At 35.2% G+C, this 17,273-nt stretch overlaps 2 protein-coding genes across 2 annotated transcripts in view; one reads left to right on the forward strand and one right to left on the reverse strand.

Moving 5' to 3' along the window:
* Positions 1-2,959, forward strand: part of Rh4 (Rhodopsin 4) — a 28,616-nt gene extending 25,657 nt beyond the window's left edge. The window contains exon 4 of the mRNA XM_065502901.1: positions 2,014-2,959. Within this exon, the coding sequence (XP_065358973.1) occupies positions 2,014-2,579 (566 nt within the window). The 3' untranslated portion in view covers positions 2,580-2,959. The remainder of the gene's footprint in view (positions 1-2,013) is intronic.
* Positions 2,960-6,759: 3,800 nt separating this feature from the next.
* Positions 6,760-16,154, reverse strand: Zcchc7 (Zinc finger CCHC-type containing 7). Its single transcript, XM_065502900.1, has 7 exons — positions 16,000-16,154; positions 15,437-15,917; positions 10,840-12,807; positions 10,570-10,775; positions 10,364-10,501; positions 9,815-10,294; positions 6,760-9,151 (listed from the first exon to the last, which is right to left on the reverse strand). The coding sequence occupies exons 1-7, from the start codon at positions 16,006-16,008 to the stop codon at positions 6,998-7,000; spliced, it is 5,436 nt and encodes a 1,811-aa protein (XP_065358972.1). The 5' UTR covers positions 16,009-16,154; the 3' UTR covers positions 6,760-6,997.
* Positions 16,155-17,273: the final 1,119 nt, after the last annotated feature.

Here is a 17,273-nt window from a genome sequence, read left to right on the forward strand (position 1 = left end):
TGTCGTACTTAGTATATGTAAATGTGTGTGTCAGCTGTTTGTATATTCAATTGTAGTGGCTGTGTTTAGTAAACATATGTGTAAAGTTACAGTGTTGTATTTTCATTCAAAACTATTTGAATATAGATAATTATAAAGATTGTAAAATTATGAATGAAAATACAATACTTGTTAAAATTTATGTGAGCCTGTTATTTGAAGATGATAGGTAGTATTGTGTAGGGCTGAAGAGGGGATTTTAGGACCCTTATGTAAATAGGAAACCGCAAGAATAGATACATATATGGAATCAAAGCGGGAAAATTGTGATAAATATTTAAAATGTCGGGGAAATACATATATAATATATATATATATCTTGCGCCTATATATTTATAAATAAATAGCAAGGGAAAATTGGCAACTAGCATTTTTTAGTAAATAATGGCAAAAATATGTAAATATCGTCAAAGTCAAAAATAAAGTTGTCAAGATAAGACGTGGGACGGAGTTATATTCAATTTAAGGACAAGTCTGTGCGAAAGAGAACATTGAACAAGTTCTGGCAAATAAATATCAAAAATTATTATTGAACAAATCGTAAGTTAACAAAAGAAAATATAGTTTTTTTTTTAAACTAAAATTGTGTGTTTTTGTAGCTGGCTATTTTCTCAATACGTGATCAATAAATCTGAAATCTTGGCCAGAACTACACAGAAGGAAAATAGCCAGGTAATTATTTTAGTAACCACTTTATTCACTTTATAAAATACAAATACAAATTGGCAATAAGTGTGGCAAACATTTTAATTAAATTTGGACGAGAATCATTTTTAAATAGCTTCAAAATAAGTCTCTAGTTCAGGCAACGAAAAGTTAAAAAGGAAACTGAAAATTAGAAATTTTTTTAAATAATAAATGAACAAATAAATAAATAGATAAGAAACAACAATAAATTAGATTTAAGTTAGTATTAAGTGTATTTCGTGATATTGTGACAAACGAATTATGAGTGTAACGTTTAATGTCTAGTTTATGTGTTTGTGTTCTTTGGTTTAGTTACACTAGTCCCTCGATTGCCGTAAAACTGAAAAGAAATATAATACCAAAATTATTAAATATCTAGAGCCCAGATAAACCGCGGAAATGTTAAATATCACTGTGTAATGGCAGTCAATAGTACTACAATTCAGGGAGCTCCTTTATATGTAGATAAAAATCGTAAATTCGCAAAAATTTCAAAAATAAAGCAAAATATTTGAGCCCTAGGATAAAAGAAAAGATAAATAATAACATTTATAAAATATATGATAATAGTAAAGAGAAACATACAAAAATAAAAGTAACGGCTAAAAGAAGATTTGAAGAGGTGATGTTAAATAAAATATTTGTGTTTATTGTTTACATGTTTATTTTATATATTCTTGTTTAGGGTTAAGAAAATTATTAATAAAAAAAAAAAAATATGTATTAAAATTTATAATTATTCTTGGTTTCTTAAATTAGCAAGGTACAGGCAATGATGGAAAGGTAAGTGGAGAAGTGGTCTAGCGGGTATTGGGTCGTAGGAATATATGAGCGGATGCGCCTACGACATGGTTGGGAGGGCAACATAGGGGCCAACATCTGTCCCTGGACATTCTTCGTGTGGTATAGTGAGTGTAGTGTCAGTTTTGTGTAGTAGTGTTATCATTTTTGATTAGAGTTCGGATACGCGGCTGGTGAGTAGGGTTGGAACCGCCTGAGGTCAAAACATGCCCGAGCTACTGGGAAACCTCGCCAGACCAACCGGTCCGTAACAAAATCCGCAAAAAAAATGCTTTTAAATTGTTTGCAACATGTTCGAAACGCAAAAGATCGCACACATAAATCCAACTTTTATGATTGGATTTAGTAACACAGTCCAACAGTGAATTTTATATCAGTGTAGATTAAGTAGTTTATTCTGTATACAATATTATTTTAGAAAATAATTATTAAATCCATTTTCCCTCCAAAACTAACTAAATTATCCACAACTATTTTTATTTCCAGAGGGCTATTTAACATCCTGCACTTTCGATTATCTAACTGACAATTTCGATACACGCCTCTTTGTTGGTACCATTTTCTTCTTTAGCTTTGTGTGTCCCACCACCATGATCATCTACTATTACAGTCAAATTGTGGGACATGTCTTCAGTCACGAGAAGGCGCTGAGGGATCAAGCAAAAAAAATGAATGTTGAATCATTACGCTCGAATGTGGATAAAAGCAAAGATACAGCGGAAATTCGTATTGCCAAAGCAGCCATAACAATATGTTTTCTATTCTTTGTATCGTGGACACCGTATGGTGTGATGTCTTTAATCGGAGCTTTTGGCGACAAAAGTCTACTAACACCGGGCGTCACAATGATACCGGCTTGTGCCTGTAAAATGGTAGCCTGCATCGATCCATTCGTATATGCAATAAGTCATCCAAAATATCGTATGGAATTGCAAAAACGTCTGCCCTGGTTGGCCATAAATGAAAAAGCACCCGAAGCATCGAGTACGGCCTCAACGACTGGCTCTGCACAACAACAGGATCAAAGTCAGCAACAATCCACAGCGGCTTAAAAACTAATTTTAGTTTGTAGTTTATATTAAATGTGATAAAATTTAAGTTATAGTATGTATAAATTGTAGTGTGTATAGTTAATAATTAATTGGACTAATGATGACGACTCTTTTCTGAAAATGGTTTTCGCTTAATATGCTGATATCCGTGGCTGATTGACCTATTTAATAATGTATAAAGGACTGCTTTCGATTTTAATGGTTCAATGGAAATATTCAAATATGACAGTTTTAAGTCATGTTTAATAATTTATGTATACACTTAATAAGTATACAATTAATAAGTAATTAAGAAAAATTTATTTATTTGTTGTAGTTGTTTTTATTTAAAATCCAAAAATGGATTTTACTACCATTTAATAAATAGACTTTACTGCATATACAAATTAGTGCACGAATTTTTTATTTACTTTATGAAATACAAAATACACAGGATATTTGAAAGGAAGATTTCGTGACGTGTCAGTTTATTTCAGATGTAATACTTTTTATTTATCAATTTCGTTTTTATGGAGATCTCGCTAGCTATAGAGAATGTTGTATAGTCTTCAGGATCATTTAGAATGAATATTTCACATCAATTTAAAAGTTCCCTAGTTAAAATGTGTTATTTATGTCTTTGATATGAATTCAAGTATTGAATCGACGTTCTAATTCAGTGCACTGTGAAAATCCAAAGATATGGTATTTTTCGGAATCCATGCTGCCGTCGTTCTGTTGATAGGTTGTGGGTCTGCATGAGCAGAAGTTCTTCGAATGTACATATAATTTTGGTTTGCTTTCCCGCGAAAATTGTCTCTAGCGGGACCTTTAGAAGTCAAACTCCTACTCACGAATCTTTAAATTTAGCACCATAAGGATAAGTTTTCCTTCAAATAAGATGTCAAGTTAAATCCTTATTTTATTAGTCAAAAAGCACTGTTAATTTTGAGGTTGATAACTGTAATTTATGTTCTTGTAGAAAGTTTATAATGGTGACTAGATATTGAAAAACCCTTCTCCTTATGAAACGCCTATGTTGTGGTGACTACTTATAAAGGCCATTGACGATCTGTGTGGTTATCCAAAGCTACTGTTACACTACCTGAATTGATAAAGTTGTGAGACGACCACCAAGTATGACATTCATGCGCTTTCCTATGACCGCAGTATTGATGGTATTTCTAGGAATTATAATCCAATGGATCCTGCACATATGTACCTCTGTATGTTTTCCAGGTATACTAGAAAGTCCTTCCGAACATGACTCGGTGGAGACTCTAGCTGTGTGATGTCGAAGCTAGGATGACTCCTCTGATGACATCAGAAGAAACTATTTTGTCAACAAAATGTTGTGTTCCATGACTGAGACAACCATTGAATATTTCATAACTTGGTATAACTCAATGAAGATTGACCGATCAATCGTCTTATATGGAGCCAACATGATTTCTTTATCCATGCCCCAAGTACTGCTAGTTAACGCTTTGGGAACCTTGTTTATACTTCGGAATTTGTACACCATCGGCAAAAACTCCAAGATTCAGTTTTACGTCCTTCGTGAAGGTGGTGAAGAGTGTTGCCGAAGACTTCGTTGTTGATAGTGCAGGTAGTAGTTAAACAAGATTGGCAACAGGATCCCAACCTGAGGAACTCGTAATGAAAGCAGTTCGTCAGGGCGGGATTGTGAGCGATACGAACGACTGACGGTCGCTCAGATAGTACACAATCCATATTTTCATGTGGATGACTGTGTCAAAGACTTTCACATTTTTCGGAATCCATGCTGATGTCGAGCTTCTGGTAGGCGACGGGGAGGAGAAGATAATCTAGAGTCTTTGCAACAGTAATGTTGTCCCTCAGATTTGAAGACTGCGTTGACTCTACCCTTTTTCTAGGCACCGGGTATTTTCAGGCTCCTCACTGGACTGGTACTCAACTGCCGAATCGCCAATGTGTTTCAACATTAGCATGGATATACCGTTTAAGACAATCGCCTTGAATGGTTTGGCTGAATTGATAGTCTCAGCCATTTCAGTTGATGTAGAAATCTATGGTGCGTACGGCACTGGAAGGTTGTGTGGTTTTCCTTTGCCTGCACAATAAATAGCCGATAGAACACACTTTAGTACCATTCATGGTCGCGACCTTGTCATCTTCCTTCGTCGGCTTAGAGAGACCGAACTTACCAACTGTTGAACTTAAATAACTTGCAGTTCTTCAGAAGAGCTAAGCATTTTTTTCGCTTATCATTGTCTTTTGCGTCGCCGCAAAGTCGGATTTCAACACTCTCATCTGCGAGTGCAACTGCTTCTGCTGAGAAGTGCGGCCGCACTACAGATAATCGACCAGCTGACATGAAGTGAGCGTCTGTTATCTAGTTAAATGTGCGCTCATTTTCCTGGCAGTGTCACTTTATCTGATTGGCGATTTGAAGTCCCAATTCTAATAAATGACGATAGACTGATATGGGCTCTGAAGAGTTTTGACCCATATAAATCATCGGGACCGGATAGCATCATTTCGACTTATTTACAACGGAATGAGGATTTGATTTACCCTGGCTGGCTCGGATATATTCGGCCTGCCTAGCATGGTCATACATTCCGGAGTCCTGGACCAGGTGCACAGTTGTCTTCATCGCTAAGGTGGGAAGCCGCTCACACTAGATCGAAAGATTTAAGGATTCTTGAAAACCATGGAAAGGATAATCGATATGAATTAATGTTTGTCTATAGATCCAACACGAATTTCAGCCTCTAAATATGCCTATATGAAGGGTAAATTTGTTGAAACGGCATTACACTCGCATGTGGGGTATGTAGATAAATAACTCGAGCACAAGGAATATGCATTGGTGGCCTTTCTGGATATTGAAGGGGCATTTAATAAAGTGGATGAACCCCGAGTCGATTCTTACGGCTTTGGGCAGATTGGATATAGAACGTCTATTGTTTGCTTCATAAGAAGACTTCTGACAAATAGTAATTATTTCTTCTATGGAAAATGCTACTATTTTTAGAGTAGCGAATCGGTTTACTCAGCTGGATGGGGTTTTATCGCCACTCCTATGAAATCGTGCAATTAACTTCCCGCACATGGAATTTGGCTCCATGATGTGTAAGTCTGTTGCGTATGCAGATGATGTTGCTGTGGCTGTTTCTGGGAAACACCTGGCGAATCTATCACAATGTCTACAAACATCATTAAGTACAATTAGCCGCTGAAGCAATGATAGTGGACATGGTGTGAATCCAGGGAAACAGAGCTCGTACTCTTTTTAAGAAGGTTCAAGATACATATACTCTTTCTCTTTCAATGTGTTGAAGCTCTCAGATAGTGCGAAATACTTCTAAACTCCAAACTGTACTGGTGAATATCCAAGCGAAGGCGTCTAAGGCAGCTATTGTCATAACTTGCAGAATGGACATAGGAAGCACCTGGGAAATAAAGCTAAGGAACGCATAATGGCTCTTGGTTAAGCCCATACTAGTGTATGGTGGATGGCTCTTGGAAAATCCACCTATCTCACGTAATCGGCTTCGGATTCTAATATCCGTTCTTACAGGGCACTACTTGATTAGTTTCCTTACAATGACTTCCATAAAAGTTGTCATAATGGCTTTATAAGGAACTCTGACTGCGACAATAGGTTGTCCTTTTCTGCATGATCTTGCGGATCTATCAAGGGTGGATATTAGGAAGATACATTCGTTTATTCGTGAATCGAGTTGGTTCGACACCGAATCGCACACCGACATATTCAGCCCAATCATGAATAAAAACTCCCGCGGATTAGGGTATCACAAAAGAACCAATTCAAGGATCCAAGTGAGCTGGTGTAACTGGTAGCCTTTATAACATAGCCTACGTAGAAGAGACTGGCCATTCCTGTAGTATGAAATGCCAAATGTGATGATCCCTGTTTTCTATCTAACCTAATTTACTCGACATATGGAGCAAATAATTCTTGTTAACAGTTATGTTCAACACGGTTGGAGACCAATAGCACTAGGAGCATCGTAGCTGGATGTTGATTTCTTCCTTTTTTTTGTAAATTTATAGATTTTGTTATACATCAGCGAGTGTCACGATTCTATTCGAAAAAGAAGTTTTGCTTTTATTATCTATTTTTTTTTCTCTCAGCATCTAACCTAGATTTGGAGCATTTTTTCAAATAAGAAATTAAACAATTGTAATATTTTTTTTTAGTCAAAATGATAATTATTTATTTACACAATTATTTCTTCTAAAGAAATAGGAGTTTTCTGCAGTACAAAAATTAATATTTGTACAATAAAAATATAAGATTTGTTAGTTTGTTTGATATACATATGTACCAAAAACGAAAATATATCTTTTCGATTAACATACATACATATCTATAAAATCGAAATCATAAATATTCTCTATTTACAGATTGTATTGTGATTTGGACTTCATTTGCCATTCAGTGCCGTGTGTAGTTTTATAACAGCGAGGTAGTCGTTGTATGAGAGTTGTCCGTTTTTCGATTTTTGTTGTACACGTTGTAATTTCTCCACTATATTTGGACGGACTGCAGCTAAACGCATACAATCGTCCAAATAACGTAAGGATTCGCGTGACCAAAATGTCGAATGTAATTTGGAATCAGGAATTCTGCCGCTACCGCCGTCTTTTGAGCCCTTAGGTTTGTCAGCACTTATTTCGGTTAGCAAGGTATCACAGGTACTTTTCCAATTATCGGACACCTCTTGAATGCTTGTACTTACGGTGGAGCGTTTTTCGGGATTAGCAAATGGTGGTGGTGGCATTATTTTCTGTGGCTGCTTCTTAGGCGTTGCATTTGCGTTGGTGCTTGTGGGGTTAGAATTTGTTGCACTTGTACTATGTTTGGATTTATTTCCTGTTGGCGTTGCATTTGCCTTGACGCCTGAGGGGTTAGAATTTGTTGCACTTGTACTATGTTTTGATTTATTTGCTGTTGTAGTTGTAGATGATGAAGTTTTTGCTGGAGTTTTATTGGCTTTAAGGGGAGTAGACGAGTGATTGGAAGTTTGTTTTGTTTTAGGAGTTGGTGTTGCATTGTTGTTATCGCCTCTAGTTGAGGTTGAAGTTTGTGAAACTTTTGCAGGGGAAACGGGACGCGAAGTTGGTGTTTTTGTTTTGTTGGTGTTGAGTGCAGTGTTGGGGGAAGGAGAAGTAGTCCCAGTATTTTGTTTGCGTTTTAAAGCTTTCGCATTTTTTTGATTCAATGGATTTGGTACTTGTTTTGTCGCTTCTGTAACGCTATCAGCTGCTGGCTTGGCTTGTTCAAGTTTTTGTTTTTGTTCTTCTGTAAGACTGGTATCTAAGACTTTTAGGCCCAACAATATGGGATCGATATTTAGTTTGGGCATACTATTTTTCGATATGAGTCTATTGTATGTATTCACCAGCTGTTGATAGTTTTCATGGCGATACGGAGAAAATATCATCTTCCAATGATCGGTTATTTCAGTACGCAATTGCGGTGGCGTAACGTCTTCGGTATTGAAGTCGTTCATAAGAGTTTTCAGGCTCATTAGAAGTTTATCCAAATGCATAGTGCCATCTTTTAAGCCCGCTTGGCCCACCAGTATCATATTCAAGGATCTGCGTACCTTTTCAGCTAATTTATAGCCCGACTTGGATTGTTGTCTTTCCAGGATTTCCAAACGTTTGAGCAGCTGATTGGCATTGCCTATATTATTTAGCAACTGTGTTATATTCTCACGCAAAAACTTTATCAAAACATCGGTGCGCTTCGGAACATTAAGATTGCTTTGCACATGTTTTTGATTATTCTCGTCCGCCAATTCCCGATATTTCAGAAGAAGTTCCCTTTGGAATTTATCCTGGTTACTGGGCAAACCAAAAATAACCAAAACATGGCCAATGGATGTGAAATCAAGACGTGCCTTCAGTTTGTGAGCTCCGGATATTTTCATCAAAAATGTGTTACCAACTGGCGATAGCAAATATTTGCTATGGAAATGAGTCAAATAGATTTTAGCCTCACAGGGTAGTTCTGGTAGGGGACTTAAGGGACGACGTTCCTCCTCCATTTCATCATCCGTTTCTGCGGGTATAAATCTTCTAGAAATGCCAACAAAGGGGTTTTCATTATCACTATTCTTATCATTAGGAGTTTCAGTGGAATCTATTAGGGGTATAAAATCTGGTAAATCCTCCATAGGCCGAGGTTTTGGTCTTGAATCCACTGCCACTAGAGCATTCTCTTCAGGTCTGTTAACATTTTGGGTATCTGGTGAAAGTGCTGCTTCAGCAGATGTTGAGGCTACATCGAAATGTTCGGAAAAACTATAATTCGAATCAGAATCTAATATTAGCGGTGGTTCTGTCTGCCTTTTAGATGGTGTTGAAGAAGTTGATGTTAAATTTTTAGGCGATTTAAAGTTTTCATTGGCTCTGGCCGGCCTTTCATTAATCGTATTTATTTGTATAGTTGCCATGTCTCCATCATCATCCACCGTACTGCCAACTTCATTGTCAACACTATTGTCGTCTATGTTGATCACCTGTTCGACCTCCTGTTCATCGATATTGCCACTTTCGGTGATTTCTTGGACCTTGGATGGAAGAGAGAAACAATGAAAAATAAATATTTGTTTATAGTCGATATTGAGTAGAGAAAAATGAGATCCTGAAGTCTACACTACTATTTTCACTAATATATTAATGCAGGCGCAGATACAGGGTGTGAAACAATTTGGGAGCTTCCGAAAGTTGATTTTAACGGACAGACAGACGGATTATATAAAGATCCTGGATATAAATACTTTATACAAACTGATTATCTGATATTTTTCACCTATAGACCTATTTCAATCAGAATAATTTAAGTTTAGCTTAATTCCAAAAAAAATGTCAGCAATTCATGCATTAAACTATTTCCAGAAATGGAATTAGTTCCATAAAGAATGAATTCTTAAAGTAATGAATTCAATACATTTGAAGTACTAATGAATTAATGAGTTCATTAATGGAATGGTTAAGAGATAATATTTATTTTCATTTTGAAAATTGAATTCAGAATTAATTCTTTCGAAACTTTGATTTCAGTATTTATTATCATTACATTGTTTATTTAAATAATCTTTCAGTTAGGGCCATGTACGATCGATACAATATTTTCATTTATTTATATTCTAATGCAATAAGGTTTAACATTAAAGCTAAAAGACTAATAAATTCTTTAAAATAGATTAAAACATATTCATATCAAAATTTACCTGATTCGGAGGAGTCTTTTCCACTGATTCGATATTTTTTTGATTAGCTGTGCCAACTTTTGAATATGGATTTGCCTCATATTTCTTCGAAAGGCGTTTAGTCCTCTTGGCGGTAGTATCGGCAATTTCGGTAGTCACCTCACTGATATTACGTTTGCGTTTCAACAATAAATCCATATCGACAGCCTTTAAAAAGCGGCCATAATATTTATCAAACGATGTGGTTTCAACTAAATCAAAATTATATTCCTGACAGGGATCGTACAATAAATTCAAAGCAATGCCATTGTGTGGGGTCTTAACCACAACATCACTGTAAGATTTTTGATGAGATTTAATGGTGCTAACAATGGGCGGATATTCCAAGAAACGTACAGCACTGCGACAATTATCGGATATATGACCACGACCACCACAAATGCAACAATACTTGCGGGTATTGTAAGTAATACTACTGTTGGGCTGAGTATTTGGTTCGGTCTAGAAGAAAAACAAACATATTATTAGTTAACTAAGTAAATTGTAGAATAAAAACTTTAGACAACTTACGGTTGAATGATAGCGGCGCCATTTATCTGGGCAATAGTCCAAAGAATGTCCACGTATTTTACAAATGGGACACATAATACGATTTTGATACGAACAGGCATTACAACTTTTGGTAAAGACCTGAGTTTTATTACCGCACTGAAAAAAGAAAATTTACAAAAATTAAAAAAGCTGAATTTTTTTTAGCAAACTGTATTTAAACTTACTCTCAAACAAATAGTGTTGGGACAGCGTGGTTCATGATGACCACTATCACCGCACATATAGCAAATCATGGGTTTCCTGGGTCTCTTGCATTTGGAACGCATGTGGCCAAATTCACAGCAATTGGTGCATTTCACATTGTTATAACGTTTATTGGATCTGATATTAAAACGATCTTCGGTATAAATTCTCCACAGATTTTTATCAGCTTTAAAGAAATTTTAGCAATTAGTAAAAACAATTTAAAACATTTTGTCTGTAAAACTACTTACGATTCATTTTTTGCAAAAGTTTATTCATTATAAAATGTTCTCCATTCCAGGAATCATTATAAAATCTACGCATTTCATCATTCCAGCCAATGCCGCCCATTCTTCTTTGTTGGCCACGACTGTAAATTACATTGTAAATGGGCGAACCATTTTCGGAGTAAGTCTTCGGTGCAACTCTAGTCGTCTTCGACTTGTTTGGAGTATATTGAATAATTTGTGCCTCTTCGTTGGGTACAGATTTATATTGGAAATGCTTTTCTCGGTCACTATCTGATGAGTCCGATGAGATTTTTACTGTCTCCTCGGGTGTAGATGATTGCGTTCTACGGGCATCTAGCTGATCAATGGTTTCAAACACTTTTTTCAATTGCTGTAACACATCTTCAGGTACGGCCACATCATTCGATTTTTCTTTATCGCTATGCTCAGCTAAGACTTTCTCAGCAATATCTCGGGCTGTGGGCATATTCTCAGTTTCACTTTCTTCGGATTCCTCAAGAATCGCCTCGCCTTCTTGACCTTGAGCCAGATTATTTAAAGTGGCTATAAATTCTGTGTCTGACATATGGCCCGTGGATGCTGTGGTTTTAGCCGGTTTTATTTTGTGTGTAAGGGGGGAACACGATGATAGTGTACGACTGCGTTTGCGTGGCACAAAACGTTCCACTGCCGGTCCCTTGGCTATAAACGGTATGTCAGTACGCAATGTTTCATTGTCATCTTTCTCAACATCTTCGTTGTCGGAACTAGACAATACATTATCATTGTTAGCATCTGATTCTTTATTGCTGCTGGAAGCACGACGTTTGCGCAAACGTTTGGTTCTTTGGCTACTGCAGCTGCCAATATCCTCCATCTCATCGGAACTTGTATCGATTTGCCGTATGACAGTGGTTTTATGTGTCCCCTTAGAGTACACACTATCTGTGATATCCGATTCACTTTCATAAACATCTAAGGCTCTAAATTCACTTTGATCTACACGATAATCGTTGGCACATGTCTGTTGTTTAGATGATTTGGGTGTAGCAAACCCTAAAGAATCATTAGTTGCCACATTTTCCTCTGGCATTTCCTCCAAACTGGAATCTAAGGGATTTCCTCCATCTTGTGCCATACAAATCTCATCATCCATAGCTTGTTTAGCAGTTTCGGGTACCTCTAACAAACTGTTCATATCGGTGGTAAGTACAAGTAGATCTTCATCATCGGCCACACCACTGGCACCGGCCAACAAACGACTGCGATCAGTTTGTCCTATAAAATCATCGGACGACTGTATGGAGCATGGCGATGTGCAGCGTGATGAATTATCTAAACGTTTCTCGGCGCTATCATGCAATGCTAAAGATTGAGGTTTTATGAAACTTGTTGACGTGGATGACATTTGCACATCGGTGGAGTCCAAAGCATTCTCTTCGTGAGGCATGATAATGGTCACTTTACCTTTGTCATCTTCGTCGCCACTATCCTCCACGGTGTAGGTGGGTGGTGGAACTACTGGTATCATTATAACATCGCTGCTGTCCGATTCATTATCCGTATCTAAATCAATTATCTCACTTGGTTTTATTTTACTTGCTGCAGCCGTTAGTTTAGCCTTTTTGGATTTTTGTTTTTTATCTTCTAAACGTTTAGCTTTTTGTAATTTTTGTTGCTGCTTAGCGAAGGGACCTTGTTTAGTAACGGTTGATGAATTTTTATTGCTATTGTTGTTGTTGGTTTTTTTATTATTCAGATTTTTATTTCTTTCCATCCATTCAGCTACAGGATTTATCTTTAAATTGGCTTTATCTGTGGGCATTTTTTGTTTTGCACTCTGGTGTTGGTCAGTTTTGCCATTTTTATTATTGTTTCTCTTATTTTCATTGGACGATGAGGATGCAAATGCAACTTCTTGCGTGACATTTTCGTCTGATGATGGCGCTATTGTTGTACTTTTGGTAGCAATTGGTGTTATGGCTTTGTCTATGTAATTAATATATAGAGATATTGGTTTGAAAAAATACTCATATTTAAGGCAATAAAGGACATATCTATTTTAAATTTTGAAAATTTTACAGATCATATTTATAGTGTTATTTATACATAATGGGACACAGAAATTCTTAACTACTTTGTGGTTGCATGGGTAGCGACAAGAGTGTCATAACTCATTGGCTTACTAAATATTTCAGATAGTTTTATCATTTTCCTATAATGTCTGTTTCGGTGTCAGAGATTTGTTGTCATAAATGTCAGAATTAAAACGGATGTTTTACCATTTTCTCAAAGCAACAAAACTAAAATAACTTAAAACAAGAAAGGGAGCTATTTTCGGCTGTGCCGATTCTTATATACTCTTCATTAATTGAAAACTATTTTTAGGGTGAAAATTGTTCTTAATTGTTTAGGTGAAAAAAATTTAGTTTTGAAAAAAAAATTGGATAAAAATAAATTTTTTTGGTAAAAATGAAAAAAATGGTGAAACAAAAATTCGGGTTAAAAAAATATATTTTTTCCGTACATAAGTCATTGGAAAGGTCATTGAAATGTATATAATCTAATGATATACATTTGTCTATGTTAAAGACTTAGTAATCCAGATATAGATCAAAGAGAAGAAACTTTTGATACATATAGAACTTTTTATGAGAAAAAAATTACAAACAAAACTTGTATTCCAAAAATCTTTGAACTAATAAACTTAAAAAATCTATAATATTAATTCTTATCAATGTTAATTTTAAACAAAAAAATTACAAAAAATATTGACTCTACAATGGGCCACCATGTTAACCAACCATATACAAATTTGTACTATTATTTATATATCTATAAAACAATAATTGATGCATCTTCGATGCTATGCATTTCTAGGTCACTGTCCGATGAGTCGGATATTTCTACGGTATCATCGTTTGTAGATAATTGACTTCTTCGTGCCTTGCGACTATCTAACTGTTGTTCAATGCTTTCGAATACTTCATCCAATTCATTTAAAACATCTTCAGTTACAGCCATTTCAACAGCTGGTGTGTTTTTAGAATCATTATGGCAGTTTAATATTTTCTCTGCAATATCACGGGCAGTGGGAATATTCTCAGTTTCACTGTCGTCATCGTCTTCCTCTAAATTCAGCTTGCTTTGCTCTGCTAGAGCGACCTGTTGACTTTCAGCCAAATTATTTAAAGTAGCTATAAATCCTGTATCCGAAATGGGGCCCGTTAATGCTGATATTTTAGCTGTTTTCCGTTTGTGTGTAAGGGGGGAACAATATGATAAGTTTCGATTGCGTTTGCGCGGCTTATAACGTTCTACTGCCGGTCCTTTGGCTATAAAAGGTATGGGAGTACGCAATACTTCATTATCATCTTCCTCAACGTCTTTGTCGTCTGTTTCGTTATCAGAACTAGACATTGATTCTATGATAATGACATCAGAATCTAATGCTTTATTACGTTTAAGCAAACGCTTGGTTCTTTGTCTGCTGCAGCTGCCCATATCCTCCAATTCATCGGAACTTGTATCGATTTTCCTTATGACAGTGGTTTTGTTAGACTCTTTAGCAAAAAAACTATCCGTACAATCCGTTTCGCTTTCATACTCATCTAAGACTCTGATCTGACTATGATTTACATGACAGTTATTAGGGTGTGACTGTTGTTTAGATGATTTGGATGTAGCCAACTCTAAAGAATCATTAGTATCCACATTAGCTTCTGGCAAATGTACCACACTGCAACCTAACGAAATTTCCTCTTGTTTAATATCAATTTCAGCGTGAACAGCTCTTCCAGTTTGGGTAGTTTTTAAATTTTCATTAGTCTCTACAATTTCCTCTGGCAAACGTTCCTTACTGGAACCTAACGAATTTTCAAAAGCTTCGTTTTGAGTTTCGGGAACTTTTAAAAGATCATTCACATTTTCTCCTGACACCTTTTCCTCGATTGCTTCTCCACAGTTATTGAACGAATGTGTAGAACATGGCGATATGCAACGTAATGTCGTATCTAAAAGTTTACCGGCTCTATAATTTATCAAACTTGAGTCTAAAGAATTCTCTTCATGTTCATTTACTGTGGGAAGTTTATCCTCATCGTCACTATCGTCCAAAGTGTATATGGGTGTTGGTGCTCTTGGTATCATTATAATATCGCTACCGTCCGACTCATTATCCGTATCTAAATCAATTATCTTACTAGTCGAAACCACCGTATTTTTTGTATTTTTTGATTTTTGGTTATTATCTTCCAAATGTTTCTGTTTTTGTAATTGATCATGCTGTTTAACGAAGTGACCTTGTTATTGTAAATAAATATAAGGCTAATGTTTAATGCAATTGTGGAGTTAAAAAATTATAAGAAAAGTTTGCATATCATGTTCAAAAATATAATAAAAGAACTGGAATCCTCGACAAAATGATCATATTAATTTAATAAATTTACTCTGTCCCCTTCTAAACTACATATTAAGCAAATTAGGTTACTACTTTATTGAAAGGGTATATAATTAAATTGATTGTTTCAAACTGAATCCAAGAAAATACTCAAATAACCCTAAAAAAGCGTTGCGATCTTGCAAAATTTAAAAAATAATAATAAAGTTCAAAACATACCTGCTTGTGATTTGTTAATATGCTGTGTTGACGACTTCAACTGTTCATTTGTTTTTGCTGCAATATTAAATGGATTTTGAATTTGTTTCACTTGCTGTTGTTGATTTGGAGATTTAGCGGCAGACGATGGTGGATAATTTGTCTGTTGATCATTTTGGGGATTTGGAGTTTTAAATGGATTATGTACAAAACGCTGTTTAGTATTTTGTTGATATTGCTGGGTTTGCGTTTGCTGTTGTTGTTTAGAATTCTCCCCACTTGCCCAATAACGTCTTGACAAAATCCTATTTGTATTCGATGACGTTTCATAATTTTTATAACTATCAGCATCCTCGTTAATGCTGGAGTTTGTATTTATAACATCTACGCCATCAATTTGTGATACATTGTCCACATTGGATTTTTCCGTTGCCTCATGGTGTATTTGTGCGTACAAACGTGCCTCCAATTCATTAAGATCTTCCACATTGTCAATATCGACCTGTAACATTGGGATTTTTTTTTAATTTTGTTTATATTTTTTATTTACAACATATTTTCGTTGTTTTCCTATTTATACTTACGTGGTCCATATTGAGTAAATTTGTGGTTTGAAATTAATGAACAAATGTACACTTTTTAACAAAATATTAAAGAATTGTCGTCTTTTCTTTTACAAAATTTTCACAAAGAAATTGAAATAAAAATTCTATGCTCTGTAATTTTTTTTTAACTCTCTCTCATGTGGTCTTTTCGTGGTAATGCCAGACTGATATCTGTTAGCAATTTGAAAGATGTAAGCAGGGTATATGTACTCGGAAGGTAACGACAGTTCAACAAGAATATCTACAAAAACAACAGGTAGTTTGTTTTTGTAAAAGATCTTTGCGCTGTCAAAGCAAGGTGATTAGCGAGATGGTGGCGGTTTTACCACAACAATAATGGTGATTTAAATTATTTAAGTAAAAATAAGTACTAGTTAATAGGTTTATAATGAATAAACAAAAACAAATTATAACAGCAGGTAGCACCATAGAAACGAACAAATAATCAGCTATTTCACTCACACTTTCTTCTCTTTGTGTCCAAGTCTGCCTGTTGTTTTTATTGCTTTTGGGTTTTTGCAACAACAAACACAAGGGAAATTGACAGTTCAGACAACTAAACAAGCGATGAAAAATAATCACATGATCTATCGTTGCTATATATAAATCAGCTGAAAAATGTCAAAATGTTTGTGGTTTGGAAAGAGGGACAAATATATATCACATCAAAATTGTATTTTTCTCTCGCTCTGCAAACCGCAACCATTGAAAAGTGGTTGTAGAACGTTAAAATAAACATACGGTTCGATATTACTTTTTTGACACTGTCATTTGCTGCATATCTGTAATAATCTGTGTGGAGCATGCAGGAAGGAGTAGAATTAAGGTTTGGAAGAAGTAAGTAAAGTAAAAATTGCATTATTCATCAAGGTTTTTAGATGGATATTTAAAATAATATTCAAATGTATTAAAAAACAAGTAAGAGAGCTATATTCGGCTGTGCCGAATCTTATATACCCTTCACCAAATTATACTTAAAAATATTTTTTTTTAAACAAATTTAATTTATTAATTGTTTTTAAATTTTTAAAATTTTTTTTTTTTGTAAATGGTCAATTTCTACATCATTTCGAATTGTATTTCAGAAATTTCCTAATTGTATTTCAGAAGTTTCAAATTGTAGTTCAGAATATTGCAATGTACTTCAGAAGATTCCAATGTACTTCAGAATATTCAGAAGTTTCTATTTATATTCAGAAATTTCTAATTATATTTAAGAAAATTCCATTTGTATTTCAGAATTTTCAAATAGT

The sequence above is a fragment of the Calliphora vicina genome, chromosome 3, assembly GCF_958450345.1.
Source record: "Calliphora vicina chromosome 3, idCalVici1.1, whole genome shotgun sequence".
NCBI classification, from domain to species: domain Eukaryota; kingdom Metazoa; phylum Arthropoda; class Insecta; order Diptera; family Calliphoridae; genus Calliphora; species Calliphora vicina.

What these genes read in the sequence shown, in the direction of transcription:
- Zcchc7 (XM_065502900.1), bottom strand. An exon ending in TATTAACAAATCACAAGCAG is followed by an intron (nt 12,808 to 15,436) that starts GTATGTTTTGAA and finishes TTAATTACATAG; the next exon opens with ACAAAGCCATAACACCAATT. An exon ending in ACTTTTGCAAAAAATGAATC is followed by an intron (nt 10,776 to 10,839) that starts GTAAGTAGTTTT and finishes ATTTCTTTAAAG; the next exon opens with CTGATAAAAATCTGTGGAGA.